At 54.8% G+C, this 16,489-nt stretch overlaps 2 protein-coding genes across 3 annotated transcripts in view; one reads left to right on the forward strand and one right to left on the reverse strand.

The window, feature by feature from the left end:
* Positions 1-16,489, reverse strand: part of LOC128899278 (gastrula zinc finger protein XlCGF26.1-like) — a 155,854-nt gene that overhangs the window by 102,486 nt on the left and 36,879 nt on the right. The gene's annotated exons all lie outside the window — the stretch shown is intronic.
* On the forward strand, positions 2,326-15,135 carry LOC104308645 (leucine-rich repeat and fibronectin type III domain-containing protein 1-like protein). Of its 2 annotated transcripts, XM_054177631.1 has the most exons (4): positions 2,326-2,808; positions 3,635-3,773; positions 10,063-11,457; positions 14,634-15,135. In XM_054177631.1, the coding sequence occupies exons 2-4, from the start codon at positions 3,715-3,717 to the stop codon at positions 15,133-15,135; spliced, it is 1,956 nt and encodes a 651-aa protein (XP_054033606.1). In that variant the 5' UTR covers positions 2,326-2,808; positions 3,635-3,714. The 2 variants fall into 2 exon arrangements, with proteins under 2 accessions (XP_054033606.1, XP_054033607.1); XM_054177632.1 differs by lacking the exon at positions 3,635-3,773 and having other exon boundaries at positions 2,327-2,808.

Below are 16,489 nucleotides of genomic sequence, written 5' to 3' on the forward strand. Positions count from 1 at the left end.
CTCCAGGGGAGAAGAAATGCAGCTCAAGGGTTGGGTCTGGAAGCAAACCTCCAGGGGAGAAGAAATGCAGCTCCAGGGTTGGGTCTGGAAGCAAACCTCCAGGGGAGAAGAAATGCAACTCAAGGGTTGGGTCTAGAAGCAAACCTCCAGGGGAGAAGAAATGCAGCTCCAGGGTTGGGTCTAGAAGCAAACCTCCAGGGGAGAAGAAATGCAGCTCAAGGGTTGGGTCTGGAAGCAAACCTCCAGGGGAGAAGAAATGCAGCTCAAGGGTTGGGTCTAGAAGCAAACCTCCAGGGGAGAAGAAATGCAGCTCAAGGGTTGGGTCTGGAAGCAAACCTCCAGGGGAGAAGAAATGCAGCTCAAGGGTTGGGTCTAGAAGCAAACCTCCAGGGGAGAAGAAATGCAGCTCAAGGGTTGGGTCTGGAAGCAAACCTCCAGGGGAGAAGAAATGCAGCTCAAGGGTTGGGTCTAGAAGCAAACCCCCATTAACATCTGAGCATGCCCAGGAAGATGTATGCCCAGTGCGATGGCAGTGGGAAGCAAGCTCAGGCTTCAGGTATCTACCTTCTCTCTTTTCAATGAAATGAAGAAGAAGAAGAAGAAGTGAAAAAAGGCTCCTTCAGAGGTTGACATGGTAACCAACTGCAATGTGGTGCCTAACATGAAGGAGGCACTTCACAAAGAGACAGGCTCCAGCGCCAGGCTTGAGGCCGCAGTGCAGCCCCTGTGCTCCCAGCAGAGGCTGCATGCAGCAGGGCAGCAGCAACTTGCAACGCCTTGAAGATGACATTTAGTCGGTAAGTGAAGGGGTTTGGGTTTTTTCCCCCTCCTTTGACCTGCTGGTCATGCTGTTCTTCATCCACCAATGGCCTCCTGGCCATGAGGGCACATCACTGGCTCGTGGTGAACTGTTGTCCACCAGAACCCCCAAGTCCTTCTCCCACCAGGTCACCCCTCGCCTGTCCTGGGGCCGGACGTTCCTCTGCAGGGCCCTACACTTGCCTTTGTTGAGCTTTGTGAGGTTCTCCTCCTCAACTCTGCCAGCCACCCCTCCCAGTTTCCTGGTTTGGCACCATCCTGGAATCATCAATGTGGAAACATGACAATTATTTGCAGCCACAGTTTCATCAGCTGCAATATTAATTCTCCAAGCAGAGGAAAGGCTCAGACCTGCTTTTCTTCTGTGCATGCCTGGGGACTTCTCCTCTCAGCCTGGAGGAGACTGCATGCTCCCCATGCAGTCATTAATATCCTGCATACACAGATTAGAGTCATTAGCATCCCCAGGTGGAGAATGTTGAGGCTCCATCTCATCATGGAGGAGAAGATGCTCCTTGCTCTAAATACTGCAGCCTGCCCTATCCTGGCCTCCTCAGGAGCATGAATCACACCTCCAGATATTATTACTTTATTTTTGTGGGGTATTCTCAAGTCATGAGTCATGGGAGAGCAGTGATACAACAATTCTCCTTCCCCAAATCTTCTCAGAGCAGGCTGGAATCCACTGGGGTTCCTCTAATGAAGTTATTTAGGTGAGGAGGCTGCTTTGTGGTGGAGCCATCACCCAGACCCACGGAGAAGATATTGTCTTAAAACAAAGAAAAGCCCTCAAAACAGTAGCTTCACATCCATGACACCTAAGAAACCCCCAGGGGGGGAAGGAAGGATTGACTGGAGGTTCCTCCTGCACAGTGAGGGGAGGATTTTCCAGGGTTTCTCCCCCTTTCTTCCATGGATTTCACTTTTTCCACCTACACTGTACAGCCAGGAGAACAGGGCCAGTTCCTTGCAACCAGAGGCTCTGCACCTTCTGCATGGGAGGGGACTGCCAGCACCCCACCACCCATGCCAGTGTTCTTCAAGTCACATAGAAACCAAAATGCTCCACCAGGCCCAATGCAATGTGGGGTCCAAGAGCTGAACCAGCCTGGCCCTTTGAAGCTCCATCTCCTCCAAGATGCTCTGGACCAGAATCAAATCACAGAAACATTTGGGTTGGAAAAGACCTTTAAAATCCCCCCCCTCGTGTAAGGCACTTAAGGTACTTCAAGGTCTGAACACAACCAAATCCGCCTCACTAAGCATCACATCTCCACGGCTTTGAGACCCCTCCAGAGATGGGGACTCCCCCCCTGCCCTCGGCAGCCTGGGTCAGGCCTGGAGAACCCTTTCCATGAAGAAATTGTTCCTTGTGTCCACCTCAAACTTCCCCTGAGGGCATTTCCATCCTGTTCTTCAGGAGAAGCATCCACCCCATCCCCTCCCAGTACTGCTCCCCACCGGCTGAGAGCACTAACGCCCCCTTTTTACCTTTTGCCCCTTCTTCTTTATGATCCTCATCCTCCAGCGCCCGTTAATTAAAGAGCCATTAACAGCCAAACCCCAGTGTCTCGGCTGGCGGCGGGGGTGGCCCCGGGAGATGCTGCTCCGACGGTTCTCGGTACCGGACCCTGGGATGCACGATGCCCGGGTGGGGCGTGGAATTTAACCGCGTCTGCCCTCCCCAGAGCTACGACTGTGGGGTGGAACGGGACGTGCATCCCCCACCTCATCTTCTCCTCCTCCTCTTCTTCCCCTCCTCCTCTTCTTCCCCTCCTCCTCCCCATCCCCATCTCTGCCGCCGCTGCGCGGTGCCGGGGCGGGGCGGCCCCTGCGGCAGCCGGTGCGGCGGCTCCTTCCCGGACCTGTTCCCGTTCCCTTCCACCGGGATGAACGGCGGAGCTGAAGCCGCAGCGCCCGGGGACGGCGGGGGAATGGCCCGGGCGACGCGGGACCCGCCGCCCCTCTAGGCTCGCCGCGGGGGGAGAGGTGAGATTTGGGGAGGGATCTGCAACCGGGGTGCGCCGGTCCTTGCCTTCTCCTTTCTCTCTCCTCACAACCTCCTTTTTCCTCTCCTCTTCCCCCCCTCCCCTTCTTTCTTTACCCCGAAATCCTCATCCTCCTTTCCCCCCCCCACATCCTCATCTTCCTCCTCCTTTCCCCCCCATCCTCATCCTCCTTTTTACCCCATCGTCATCACCCTTTCCCCTCCATCCTCCTTTTATTTCCCAATCATCATCCTCCTTTTCCCCTCCATCCTCCTTTTCCCCTCCATCCTCCTTTTTCTCCCCCATTCTCGTCCTCCCTTTCCCCTCCGTCCTCATCCTCTTTTTCAGCCCTCTCCATCCTCCTTTCCCCTCCATCCTCATCTCCCTTTCCCTTTCATTCTCTCCCCTCTTTCCCCCCCGCAATCCTCATCCTCCCTTCCTCCCCCCAATCCCTCCCCTTTCTTCCCCCCCCCCCTCCATCCTCATCCTCCTTCACCCACCACCCCACCCCAGCATCCCCAGGCATTCCTCCCCCTCACCAGTGTTTGTTCTCCGGGCTCACCGGTTTTAAACGCTCCCAGCAGCCCTAACTGGGAAGGGACCAGCCTGGAGCGAGGCTTTTGGGTTTAGTTCTCAGGATTTTTGGATGATTTTTTGCCCTCCCCTCCCCAGTCCTTGATAAATTGCAGTGTCATTGTCAGATGTGCCTTACACTGCTCTGCTGCTTTTAACGCAACTCCCCCCCCCCCCAAAAAAAAAAAGAAACAAAAAAGAAGGGAAAAAAGAGGAAAAAAAGGCCGAGGTGGGACCCACCCTCCCCGTTGCAGGCACATCCTGGATCCCGGAGGATGCAGCCTGAGCTGCTGGCTTGGAAGTACGGTTGCCTGGCGTGGGCTTTACTGGGCTGATGGCTCTCCCCGGGCAGTCACCGGAATGCTGGTTGCTGAGGCTGCCAGCTCCTCTCCTGTGAGTTTTCCCCCCCTGTTTTCTTCCCTGATGGATGCCTCCCGGGTGTGGTGCAGGGTCTGTGTCCTTCAGGTGGTGGCTCTGAGGGTGGCACCAAGCCACGGTGAGCTCTCGTGGTTGCTGGTGTTAACAGTGAAGCATAGGCATGGAGAGGCTGGCTCCAAGGCTCCAGAGGGGCAAGTGTTGCTTTTGTAGGGATGGCCTCCATTGCCGAGGTCAGTTATGGGCCCCTCACTCCAAGAAGGACATTGAGGTGCTGGAGTGGGTCCAGAGAAGGGCCACAAAGCTGGGGAAGGGTCTGGAGAACAGGGCTGGTGAGGAGCACCTGAAGGACCTGGGGTTGGCCAAGAGGAGGCTGAGGGGAGATATTCCTGGTCTCTTGAGGGGAGGTTGGTGTGAGGTGGGGTTGGTCTCTTCTCCCATGTAACAATTGATAGGAGAGGAAACACCCTCAAGCTGTGCCAGGGGAGGTTTAGGTTGGACATCAGGAAAAAATTCTTTCCTGCAGGAGTGGTCAGGCATTGGAACAGGCTGCCCAGGGTGTTGGTGGAGTTGCTGGAGGGGTTTAAAAACCCCCATGTGGCCATGGCACTTCGGGACATGGTCTAATGGGCACGGTGGTGTTGGGCTGACAGCTTTTCCAGCCTCAATCACTCTATGGGAGTGTTGCCATTGAGACCATCCAAGGTGCTCCTCCACACTCAGCAGCATGGCAAAGCTGCAGACCCCAGGCTGTGTTTGCTCAAAGGGGAGGAAATCTCCTCTGGTAGCAGAGGTTTAGCAGAGGGTTGGACTAGATGATCTCCAGAGGTCCCTTCCAACCCTATCATTCCCTGATTAGGAGGATACTCCTGCTGGTGGGCTGTCCTGCAATGTTTGTGTGTCCAGCCTGCAGGTTGTGTGCTGTGGAAGTCTTGTTCCTTGCTCCTAATGAGGTGTTCAGGTGGGTTCATCGTGGGGGAAACTGGTAGGTTAGAAAAAGGACTGCAAGGGTCTTGTCCTGTGCTGCCAAAAGATTCCACCAAGCAGTTCTTGCATCTAGCTCATTGCTGCTGACCAGGGTGCAGCAATGCTCCTTAGAAAGAGATCCAGGATTCTGCACAGCAAGGGAGAGGTTCCAGCAGGTCCTTTGGTGCTAGATACTCCTGCAGACCTGATGGCTGCAAGACAAAGGCCTTCAGGAGTGCTGGGCTATGCATGCCAAGAGCTTTGCAGGCAGCTTGCTCAAAGGCTAAATTAGCAAGTTGAGAAGTGGAAGCTTAGTTGATGTTGGCTCCTGGCAGGCAAGGTGGAGGCAGTGTGCTCACCTCCCTTGATGGCCTGGAGACAAAAGTTTCTGCTGGGGTGGAGCAGGCTCTGCTGCTCCTGGAAATGCCCTGGACTGAGTGGCCTGCTCCTGAGAGAGGTGGTCCCCCGTGGGTGTGGCTCATGCTCACAGCAGAGGCCTCACCCTGTCTTGGCCTTCTTGGTGGTGGTTTCTCTCCAAAGCTCCTCTGACATTTAGCTTGGAGAAGGAAGTGTTTGTACCCCCCCCCCAGTGTCCCTCCTTCGGAGGCCAGGCGCTGTCCAGGGGGAGGCTTGTTCCAAACCAACCTATCTCAACCCCTCTGAGACAAAAGGACCTTTGGAGCTGAAGCTCCTGGTGCAGGGGAAGGGAGGAAACTGCAGACTGCTGTTACTCATTTTTGTTGTTTTGCCAGTGATGGCATTTGCTGACAACCTCCCTGCCCTACCTTCTGGGCTTCTTTTGGGTGTCTTGTTTGATCTTTCTTGCAAAACCTTCTTCTGCTTTTTATTTTTATGCTCCTGTTAGAAGATTAAACCCAAACCAGGCAGAGAACTTGAAGCTTTCCTCATCCTTCTCAACCAGCTCTGCTGGTGGGCGTTTGGAGTGGGTTTTCCTCCAGGCTGTCAATGAAATGCCATGGTGACAGCTGCTTGGCCCACCAGTCCCACAAGGCTGATCAGTTTACTCCCTCCTTTACCAGAGCTCCCCTGTAATTAGCTGGAGCTTAGCAGCTATGAAATGTCTTATGAAATTTCTCCCAATACTTTCTGGGCACCCCAGGCTGGGACACTGCAAGGAGACACTGAGCACCCAGATGAGGATGGGGCAGGTGGCTTTTGAGCTGGGCTCCTGGTCTGGCCAGAGTCAGTTGGTGCAGGAGACAGACAAGAGCTAAATGCTTCCTGTTGCATCTGCAGATGTGAGAGCTTGTGTGCATCTCACAGCTTCATGGATTGCACTGGGTTGGAAGGGGACCCTCAGAAGATCTTCTTGGCCAACCCACTCATCTCCTCCCCCTCCCCTCCCCTCCCCCCCCCCCCCTTCATTTTAACTTGGAAAAAAAGGAAGTTTTATTTGTTTCATTACTGAGCCTTTTGGCCACCTGGGCACACTGCGGGCTCATGTTTAGCTGCTGTCAACCAACCCTTCCATGCCCTTTTCCACTGGGCAGTTTCCAGCTGCTCTAACCCAAGCCTGGAGAGCTCATGGAATTGTTGTGACCCAAATGCAGGACCCGGCCTTTGTCATTGTTAATCCTCATACAACTGATCTTGGCCCATTGATCCAGCCTGGCCCTCTGCAGAGGCTTCCTACCTCTGAGCAGATGAACACTGCCCCTCAGCTTGGTGCCACTGGCAAAGCTCCTGGTGATCCTTGTCTTTATTTATACAACTGTCTGCGGCTTTGTGTCTCTCCTTCGTACTCAAGGTCTGGCGAGACACTGGAAGAAATTGCCCAGAGAAGCTGTGGACACCTCATCCCTGGAAATGTTTAAGCCCAGGCTGGATGAGGCTTTGAGCAACCTGGTCTAGTGGGAAATGCCCCTGGCCATGGCAGGAGGGTTGGAACCAGAGGGTCTTAGGAGGAGGTTCTTCAGGGCGAGGGTGGTGGTACTCTGGAATAGGTCTCCCGGAGAGGTTGTGGATGGCCCCTCCCTGGAGGTGTTCAAGGCCAGGTTGGATGAGGCTTTGAGCAGTTGAGTCAAGTTGAGAGGTGTCCCTGCCCAAGGCAGAGGGGTTGAAACTGGATGATCTTTAAGGTTCCTTCCAAGGCAACCCATGCCATGAGTCTCTGATAGCTCCCATGCAGGTTGTGCTACTTTGGGCACCTCCTGAGCATGAAACTTGTCGCTGTGCTGGTGTTTAGAGCGCCAGTGACACTGACCTCCACTTGCCTTTGAACTTTGTGAGCTGGGAAGTTCTGGAGGTGGGGGGGGGGGGGGAGAGGAGTGGAAGCGATAGGAAGTGGGAGGGAGACAGACAGACAGGCAGCTCATTAAAAAAGGCTTTTAAATTGCATTACTAGAAGTTAATGGCTTGTGCCCACGTCCCCGACGGCTTTGGTTCCTTCCCTGGGTGTCTAACGTGAGGTGGCACCAACCCTTAGAGCTTTGTGCTTTGTGTTTTGGAGGTGGATTTGCCAGTCTGTTTTCTGGGCTGAGTTCTGGGAGCCTCAGCTTAGGAAGGACAGCTCAGTTAGGAAGGACATCGAGACACTTGAACGTGTCCAGAGAAGGGCAACAAGGCTGGGGAGAGGCCTTGAGCACAGCCCTGTGAGGAGAGGCTGAGGGAGCTGGGGTTGTTTAGCCTGGAGAAGAGAAGGATCAGAGGTGACCTCATTGCCCTCTACAACTACCTGAAAGGTGGTTGCAGACAGGAAGGGGTTGGTCTCTTCTCCCAGGCAACCAGCACCAGAACAAGGGGACACAGTCTCAAGCTGTGCCAGGGGAGGTTTAGACTCGAGGTGAGGAAAAAGTTCTTCACTGAGCGAGTCGTTGGCCCTTGGGATGTGCTGCCCAGGGAGGTGGTGGAGTCACCGTCCCTGGAGGTGTTCAAGGGGAGATTGGACGTGGCACTTGGTGCCATGGTCTAGTTGGGAGGTCTGTTGGGACAGGTTGGACTCGATGATCCTTGGGGTCTCTTCCAACCTTAGTTACTGTGATACTGTGAAAATAACATCCATTGATTGGGGAACAGCTTCCGGGGCTCCGGCTTAGCAAAGCCAGTGGCTTGGTTTCAAGCAGAGGCAAGCCTGCCCGCCGCAGTGGGCAAGGAGTCAAGGAAATGCTGGTGGTGCAGAAATGCTGGTCCCAAAATGCATCCTGGAGGGATGTTTGTGTGGGAACCGGTGTCTTGCTGTTCACAGCACCTGGGAAGCACCTTCTGTTGATGTGTGAGATAGAGCTGGAGGGTGCAGCCTGGCCTTCAGATTGGAAGACCTTCCACATCCATGCTGAGGTCCCGCTGCTTTTGCTGCTGGCTTGCTCAGATTATTTTGCTTGATGGTCTTTATGTTTAGAAAGAGCTTCCTTCCCCCTCCCCCCCTCCCCCCCCCCCATTTTACCATCTTTGCAAACTGTTTGCACTTAGCCCATCACTTCAGGTTATGATTTGGGGGTTGGACCAGATGGACCTTTGGAGGTCCTGTTCCAACCTCAGTTATTCTGTGGGTTCATGGCACGTAGCAGCTGTTTAAGGTGGATGTTTTCTTGGTGTGCTCTGTGCCAGGCTTTGATATCTCTGCCTAATAAATCACAATGGGAAACATTGCTTCTGCATCTGCCTGGCCATGCTGGTTGCAAGCCAAGGCTGGACAGGAGGTCATGTAACTACATGGCCATAAACTCATCCTGGTGTGACAAACAGTGTCCCCAAGCATGGCACTGGCTGGGGCTGGGCTGTTGCCTCACAGCCAGCCTCACGTGTTGGTGTTGGAAGAAGAGCAGAGCTGGGTTGGAACGGAACTACAAGATGTTTGCTCTGAAAACATCCAAGTTAATATCAGCAGGTGACTGCAGGAGGGTCTCAGAAGGCGTTTCCAGTTGTCACAGGTGGACTTGTACTGCAAATCTCAATGTAAACCTGTTATGGAGCAGGTCATCCTGAGTGCAGTCGCACAGAACTTGGAGGATGGCCAAGGGATCAGGCCCAGCCAGCATGGGTTTAGGAAGGGCAGGTCCTGCCTGACCAACCTGATCTCCTTCTATGATCAGGTGACCCGTCTGGTGGATGCAGGGCAGGCTGTGGATGTAGTCTACCTGGACCTCAGCAAGGCCTTTGACACCGTCCCCCACAGCAAACTCCTGGCCAAGCTGTCAGCCCATGGCTTGGATGGGAGCACACTGCGATGGGTTAGGAACTGGCTGGAGGCTGAGCCCAGAGAGTGGTGGTGAATGGTGCCACAGCCAGCTGGCAGCCAGTCACCAGTGGTGTGCCCCAGGGATCAGTACTGGGCCCCATGCTCTTTAACATCTTTATTGATGATCTGGATGAGGGCATCGAGTCCATCATCAGTAAATTTGCTGATGACACCAAGCTGGGGGCAGGAGTTGATCTGCTGAAGGGCAGAGAGGCTCTGCAGAGGGACCTGGACAGGCTGGGCAGATGGGCAGAGTCCAACGGCATGAGATTTAACACATCCAAGTGCCAGGTTCTGCACATTGGCCACAGCAACCCCATGCAGAGCTACAGGCTGGGGTCAGAGTGGCTGGAGAGCAGTCAGGTTGAGAGAGACCTGGGGGTGCTGGTTGATGGTAGACTGAACATGAGCCTGCAGTGCGCCCAGGCAGCCAGGAGGGCCAGTGGCATCCTGGCCTGCATCAGGAACAGTGTGGCCAGCAGGAGCAGGGAGGTCATTCTGCCCCTGTACACTGCACTGGTTAGGCCGCACCTCGAGTCCTGTGTCCAGTTCTGGGCCCCTCAGTTTAGGAAGGAGGTTGACTTGCTGGAGCGTGTCCAGAAAAGGGCAACAAGGTTGGTGAGGGGCTTGGAGCACAAGCCCTATGAGGAGAGATTGAGGGAGCTGGGGTTGCTTAGTCTGGAGAAGAGGAGACTCAGGGGTGACCTTATTGCTCTCTACAACTACCTGAAGGGGGCTCGTAGACAGGCAGAGGTTGGTCTCTTCTCCCAGGCAACCAGTACCAGAACAAGAGGACACAGTCTCAGGCTGCGCCAGGGGAGGTTTAGGCTGGAGGTTAGGAGGAAGTTTTACACAGAGAGAGTGATTGCCCACTGGAATGGGCTGCCTGAGGAGGTGGTGGGGTCGCCGACGCTGGGGGTGTTCAGGGCGAGGCTTGACAGGATGCTTGGTTGTATGGTTTAGTTGATTGGGTGGTGTCAGATGATAGGTTGGACACCATGATCTCGAAGGTCTCTTCCAACCTGGTTAATTCTGTTCTATTCTATTCTATTCTATTCTATTCTATTCTATTCTAATGGCCAATGAAAGTATATTCACGTGGGTTTCTTCTTGCTTGTCGTTGTTTTCCCCTCCCTTCTCTAGGTCTGTTCTTTTTCTTACGATGGAAAGGTTGGTTGTCTATCTACTGGTTATTAGCACTGCTGTGAAGGCCATGATGTGTCCCAAAAGGTGCATGTGTCAAAACCTGTCTCCATCCTTCACGATTCTCTGCACAAAGACTGGGCTGCTCTTCGTGCCCCCCAGTATTGACAGGAGAACAGCAGAACTGAGGCTGATGGACAACTTTATCACCACCCTCAGGAGAAAAGATTTTGCAAACATGACTAATTTGATCCACTTGACCTTGTCGAGGAACACAATAAGTCAGATCATGCCTTATGCATTCTTTGATCTCAAAGGCCTTCACGCCTTACACTTGGATAGTAACAGACTGACTTACATCAATGAAGATCATTTCAAAGGGTTAATTAACCTTAGGCATTTAATACTCAGTAACAATCAATTAAACTATATCTCTCCTGGGTCCTTGGATGACTTCATTGAAACCATTGAAGACCTGGACCTGTCCTACAACAATCTTGTTAACGTCCCTTGGGAGACCATCGCCAAGCTTTCCAACGTCAACACGGTCAGTCTGGATCACAACCTGATCGAGTTTGTGCCAGAGGGAATCTTCTCAAACCTTCACAAACTGGCCCGTCTAGACATGACCTCCAACAAGCTGAAAAAGATCCCTCCTGATCCTTTGTTTTCCAGGATCCCTGTCTATGCCAAGTCCAAAGGATCTCCACTCTCATCCCTGGTGCTGAGCTTCGGAGGGAACCCTTTGCACTGCAACTGTGAACTCGTCTGGCTGAGACGTCTCACCAGGGAGGATGACCTGGAGACCTGTGCCTCTCCACCAGAACTGATGGGCAAATACTTTTGGTCTATTAAAGAGGAGGAATTTGTCTGTGAACCCCCCATGATCACTCACAGAACCCCAAAGCTCACAGCAACAGAAGGCCAAAGCACCTCTTTAAAGTGCAAAGCCGTGGGGGATCCAGATCCCTACGTTCGCTGGATCTCACCCGATGGCAAGCTGGTCTCTAACACATCCAGGACCACTTCTTATGAGAATGGCACTCTGGATATTTTGGTGACCTCTTTGGCTGACAAGGGCACGTTCACCTGCATAGCATCCAATGCTGCAGGAGAGTCAACAGCTCCGGTTGAGCTCCTCGTCACCCCACACCCCAACCTCGCTAACAGCACCAACTGTGATAAGGACGCAGAGCCTGGCCCCTCGGATATCCTCATATCTGCCAAGTCCAGCTTCCCAAATGAAACCAAGGCTCAGCAGGAGAGGGCAGTTGTGGTTGCTGAGTTGACTTCATCTTCTGCTCTTATCCAGTGGCCTTCCCAGCATCACCTCCCTGGGATTCGGATGTACCAGATTCAGTACAACAGTTCTGCTGATGACATCCTGGTGTACAGGTAACACTGCTCACATCGTGTCCAGACAAGGGCAACAAAGCTGGGGAGGGGTCTGGAGCACAGCCCTGCGAGGAGAGGCTGAGGGAGCTGGGGTTGCTTAGCCTGGAGAACAGGAGGCTCAGGGGAGACCTTATTGCTCTCTACAACTACCTGAAGGGAGCTTGTAGCCAGGTGGGGGTCGGTCTCTTCTCCCAGGCAACCTGTGACGGAACAAGAGGACACAGTCTCAAGCTGTGCCAGAGGAGGTTTAGGCTGGATGTTAAGAAGAAGTTCTTCATAGAAAGAGAGATTGGCCATTGGAATGTGCTGCCCAGGGAGGTGGTGGAGTCACCATCACTGGAGGTGTTTAGGAAGAGACTGGATGGGATGCTTGGTGCCATGGTTTAGTTGATTAGGTGGTGTTGGGTGATAGGTTGGACTCGATGATCTCAAAGGTCTCCTCCAACCTGGTCTATTCTGTTCTGTTCTATTCTATTCTATTCTATTCTATTCTATTCTATTCTATTCTATTCTATTCTATTCTATTCTATTCTATTCTGTTCTATTCTGTTCTGTTCTATTCTGTTCTATTCTATTCCCCTGCTCTCAGGGCTGGGAAGCAGGAAATAAGAAAAAGAGGATAGCATACAATCACAGAGCCATGGAATGGCTCAGGTTGGAAGGGACCTCTGAGGTTATCTACTCCAGCCTCCTGGACACAGACAGGGACAACTTTCAAGTAGACTTGGCTGCTTGAGGCCTCATCCAACCTGGCCTAGAACACCCCCAGGATCCCCTTCAGGTATTGGAAGGCAGCTCTTAGGTCCTCTCTGGAGCCTTCTCTTCTCCAGGCTGAACACCCTCAGCCTGTCCTCACAGGAGAGCTGCTCCAGCCCTTAGATCATCTTCGTGACCCTCCTCTGGACTCTCTCCAACAGCTCTGTGTCTGTCTTACGCTGGGGACAGCAGAGCTGGGCACAGTGTTGGAGGTGGGGGTCTCACAAGAGCAGGGTAAAGGGGATAGTTTGTTGCCTGGGAGAAGTATGAAGCTGTGTAGGATGCATCAGCAACCTTTGGGCTGCATCAAGTTGAGCAGTTGCTATGGCAACTTTATCTTGAGAATTTAAGTTGCTCCTTTGGCTTCTTTATGTTTCCTCACCTTTCCATTTCCCTCTTCCTCTGCGAACTGTGAGCTAGTGGCCATCCGCCTGTGCCCGTACGAGCAGCCTACGGGTGTAAAGGGAGGGAGGCGACAATTTGGGATGGCATTCAACAAGTCCAAGTGCCAGGGGCTGCACTTTGGCCACAGCAACCCCAGGCAGAGCTACAGGCTGGGGGCAGAGTGGCTGGAGAGCTGCCAAACAGAGAAGGACCTGGGGGTGCTGATTGACAGCCGCCTAAACATGAGCCAGCAGTGTGCCCAGGTGGCCAAGAAGGCCAATGGCATCCTGGCCTGCATTAGGAATAGTGTGGCCAGCAGGAGCAGGGAGGTCATTGTGCCCCTGGACTCTGCATTGGTTAGGCCACACCTTGAGTCCTGTGTCCAGTTCTGGGCCCCTCAGTTTAGGAAGGACATCGAGACACTTGAAGGTGTCCAGAGAAGGGCAACAAGGCTGGGGAGAGGCCTTGAGCACAGCCCTGTGAGGAGAGGCTGAGGGAGCTGGGATTGTTTAGCCTGGAGAAGAGAAGGATCCAGAGGTGACCTCATTGCCCTCTACAACTACCTGAAAGGTGGTTGTAGACAGGAGGGGGTTGGTCTCTTCTCCCAGGCAACCAGCACCAGAACAAGGGGACACAGTCTCAAGCTGTGCCAGGGGAGGTTTAGACTCGAGGTGAGGAGAAAGTTCTTTACTGAGCGAGTCGTAGAATACATAGAATAGAATACACAGAATAAACCAGGTTGGAAGAGACCTTCAAGATCATGGCGTCCAACCCATCAACCAATCCAACACCGCCCAAGCAACTAACCCACGGCACCAAGCACCCTGTCAAGTCTTCTCCTGAACACCTCCAGTGATGGCGACTCCACCACCTCCCCAGGCAGCCCATTCCCATGGGCAATCACTCTTTCTGTATAGAACTTTGTCCTAACATCCAGCCTGAACCTCCCCTGGTGCAGCCTGAGACTGTGTCCTCTTGTTCTGGTACTGCTTGCCTGGGAGAAGAGACCAACATCCGTCTGTCTCCAACCTCCCTTCAGGTAGTTGTAGAGAGCAATAAGGTCACCCCTGAGTCTCCTCTTCTCCAGGCTAAGCAACCCCAGCTCCCTCAGCCTCTCCTCACAGGGCTGTGTTCCAAACCCCTCACCAACTTTGTTGCTCTTCTCTGGACTCGTTCCAGCAAGTCAACCTCCTTCCTAAACTGAGGGGCCCAGAACTGGACACAGTACTCGAGGTGCGGCCTAACCAGTGCAGTGTACAGGGGCAGAATGACCTCCCTGCTCCTGCTGGCCACTCTGTTCCTGATGCAGGCCAGGATGCCATTGGCCCTCTTGGCTGCCTGGGCACACTGCAGGCTCATGTTCAGCCTACTCTCAACCAGCACCCCCAGGTCCCTCTCAGCCTGACTGCTCTCCAGCCACTCTGACCCCAGCCTGTAGCTCTGCCTGGGGTTGCTGTGGCCAATGTGCAGCACCTGGCACTTGGATGTGTTCAATCTCATGCCGTTGGACTCTGCCCATCTGCCCAGCCTGTCCAGGTCCCTCTGCATTCGCCATTGGGATGTGCTGCCCAGGGAGGTGGTGGAGTCACCGTCCCTGGAGGTGTTCAAGGGGAGATTGGACGTGGCACTTGGTGCCATGGTCTAGTCGTGAGGTCTGTTGGAACAGGTTGGACTTGATGATCCTTGGGGTCTCTTCCAACCTTAGTTACTGTGATACTGTGAAAATAACATCCATTGATTGGGGAACAGCTTCCGGGGCTCCGGCTTAGCAAAGCCAGTGGCTTGGTTGATACTGTAATCCTGGAGTCACAGGTGGGGGTTGGAAGGGACCTGTGGAGAGCATCAACTTCTTCACAGGCTGTCCGGAGACGTGGTGGAGGCTGTCCAGAGAGGTGGTGGAGTCCTCTTCCAGCCCCTTACCACCCTGCGACTCTTGGACGCGCGCTGTTCGTTCTCTCGTTGCAGCGCCGGCGGGGAAGAGAGAGCTCCGCTCCCGGCCCAGCCTGGCTACTCACTGCGCTCCTTTTCCCTTCCAGGATGATTCCAGCCGCCAGCAAATCCTTCTTCCTGACCGATCTGGCCGCGGGGCGCGACTACGACCTCTGCGTCCTGGCCGTTTACGACGACGGGCTGACCTCGCTGACGGCCACCCGCGCCCTCGGCTGCGTGCAGTTCACCACCCGGCAGGAGTACAAGCAGTGCCGCTCCCTCCACGCGCAGTTCCTGGGGGGGACCATGATCATCGTCATCGGGGGGATCATCGTGGCCTCGGTTCTCGTGTTCATCTTCATCCTCCTCATGAAGTACAAAGTCCACGACGGGCACCGCAAGCGCAAGGCGGCGAAGGTCAGCAGCGTCTGCTCGCAGACCAACGGCGGCCAGGCCGGCGCCGTGGCGCGCTCCACCTCCAAGCTGGCCGAGAGGAGGGAGAGCGTGCAGCAGGAGCGCTCCGGCAAAGGCAAGGCCGCGGCGGACTCGGACTGCGAGAGAGTGACTGCTGCCAGCACAACCTTCTTAGCCGCCGAAGCGGTGTCCTAATGGCCTCGGTGCCGCTCGCCGACGTCGCCGCGCCGCTCGGCCGCGTTTTAAGCTCCACTACACTATTTTGTCTATTTTTAAGATCAGAGGGTTTAAAAACAACAAAAAAAAAAACAAACAAGATGCTATTTTTTTAAGCTGTACACACCGGGTCCTGCATTCCCAAGCGTTCGGCTATTAAAGATCAGTCGGTGGTTTCCGGGCGCTCTCCTCCTTAAGCCGGGCCTGGGCCTGGGCCTGGGCCTGGGCCCGGCCGGAGGGCAGCGGCGCGGCTGGGTCCCGCCAGGCTCGGCCTTGGCCGCCGCTGCCGAAGCGCTGGGGGCCGGCAGGGACCTCCGGAGGTCCTCTGCTGCAACCCCCCCCCCCCCCAGAGTCCGCCGGGGGTCCACGGGGGGTCTGTAAGGGTCTGTGGGGCTCCAGAAGGGTCCATAGGGGTCCATGGGGGTCTGGAAGGGTCTGTGGGGCTCCATAAGGGTCCATAAGGGTCTGCAGGGGTCTGGCAAGGGTCTGCAGGGGTCTGTGAGGATCTGCAGGGGTCTGTGAGGGTCTGCAGGGGTCTCTAAGGGTCTGCAGGGGTCTGTGAGGGTCTGCAGGGGTCTGTGAGGGTCCACAGGGGTCTGTGGGGCTCCATAAGGGTCCACAAGGGTCTGCAGGGGTCTGTGAGGGTCTGCAGGGGTCTGTGAGGGTCCACAGGGGTCTGTGGGGCTCCATAAGGGTCCACAGGAGTCTGTGGGGGGTTCGTAAGGGTCCACAGGGGTCTGTAAGGGTCCATAAGGGTCTGTGGGGCTCCACAGGGGTCTGCAGGGGTCCATAAGGGTCTGTGGGGGGTCTGCAAGGGTCTGTGGGGCTCTGTAAGGGTCTGCAGGGGTCTGTAAGGGTCCATAAGGGTCTGTGGGGCTCCACAGGGGTCTGCAGGGGTCAATAAGGGTCTGCAGGGGCCTGCAAAGGTCCACAGGGGTCTGTGGGGGCCTGCAAGGGTCTGCAGGGGGCTGTGAGTGTCTGCAGAGGTCTGTGGAGGGTCTGCAGGGGTCTGTGGGACTCCAAAAGGGTCTGCAGGACTCTGGGGGGGTCTGTAGGGTCCTGCAAGGGTCCTGCAAGGCTGTGTGAGTGTCCTCAGGGGTCTGTAGGGGTCCATAAGGGTCTGCAGGGGTCCAAAAGGGTCTGCAGGGGTCCATAAGAGTCCATTAGGGTCTGCAGGGGTCCATAAGGGTCTGCAGGGGTCCATAAGAGTCCATAAGGGTCTGCAGGGGTCCATAATAGTCCATAAGGGTCTGCAGGGTTCCATAAGGGTCTGCAGGGGTCCATAAGGGCCTGCAGGGGTCCATAAGAGTCCATTAGGGTCTGCAGGGGTCCA

This window comes from Dryobates pubescens, chromosome 42 (genome assembly GCF_014839835.1).
Source record: "Dryobates pubescens isolate bDryPub1 chromosome 42, bDryPub1.pri, whole genome shotgun sequence".
Lineage (NCBI taxonomy): Eukaryota > Metazoa > Chordata > Aves > Piciformes > Picidae > Dryobates > Dryobates pubescens.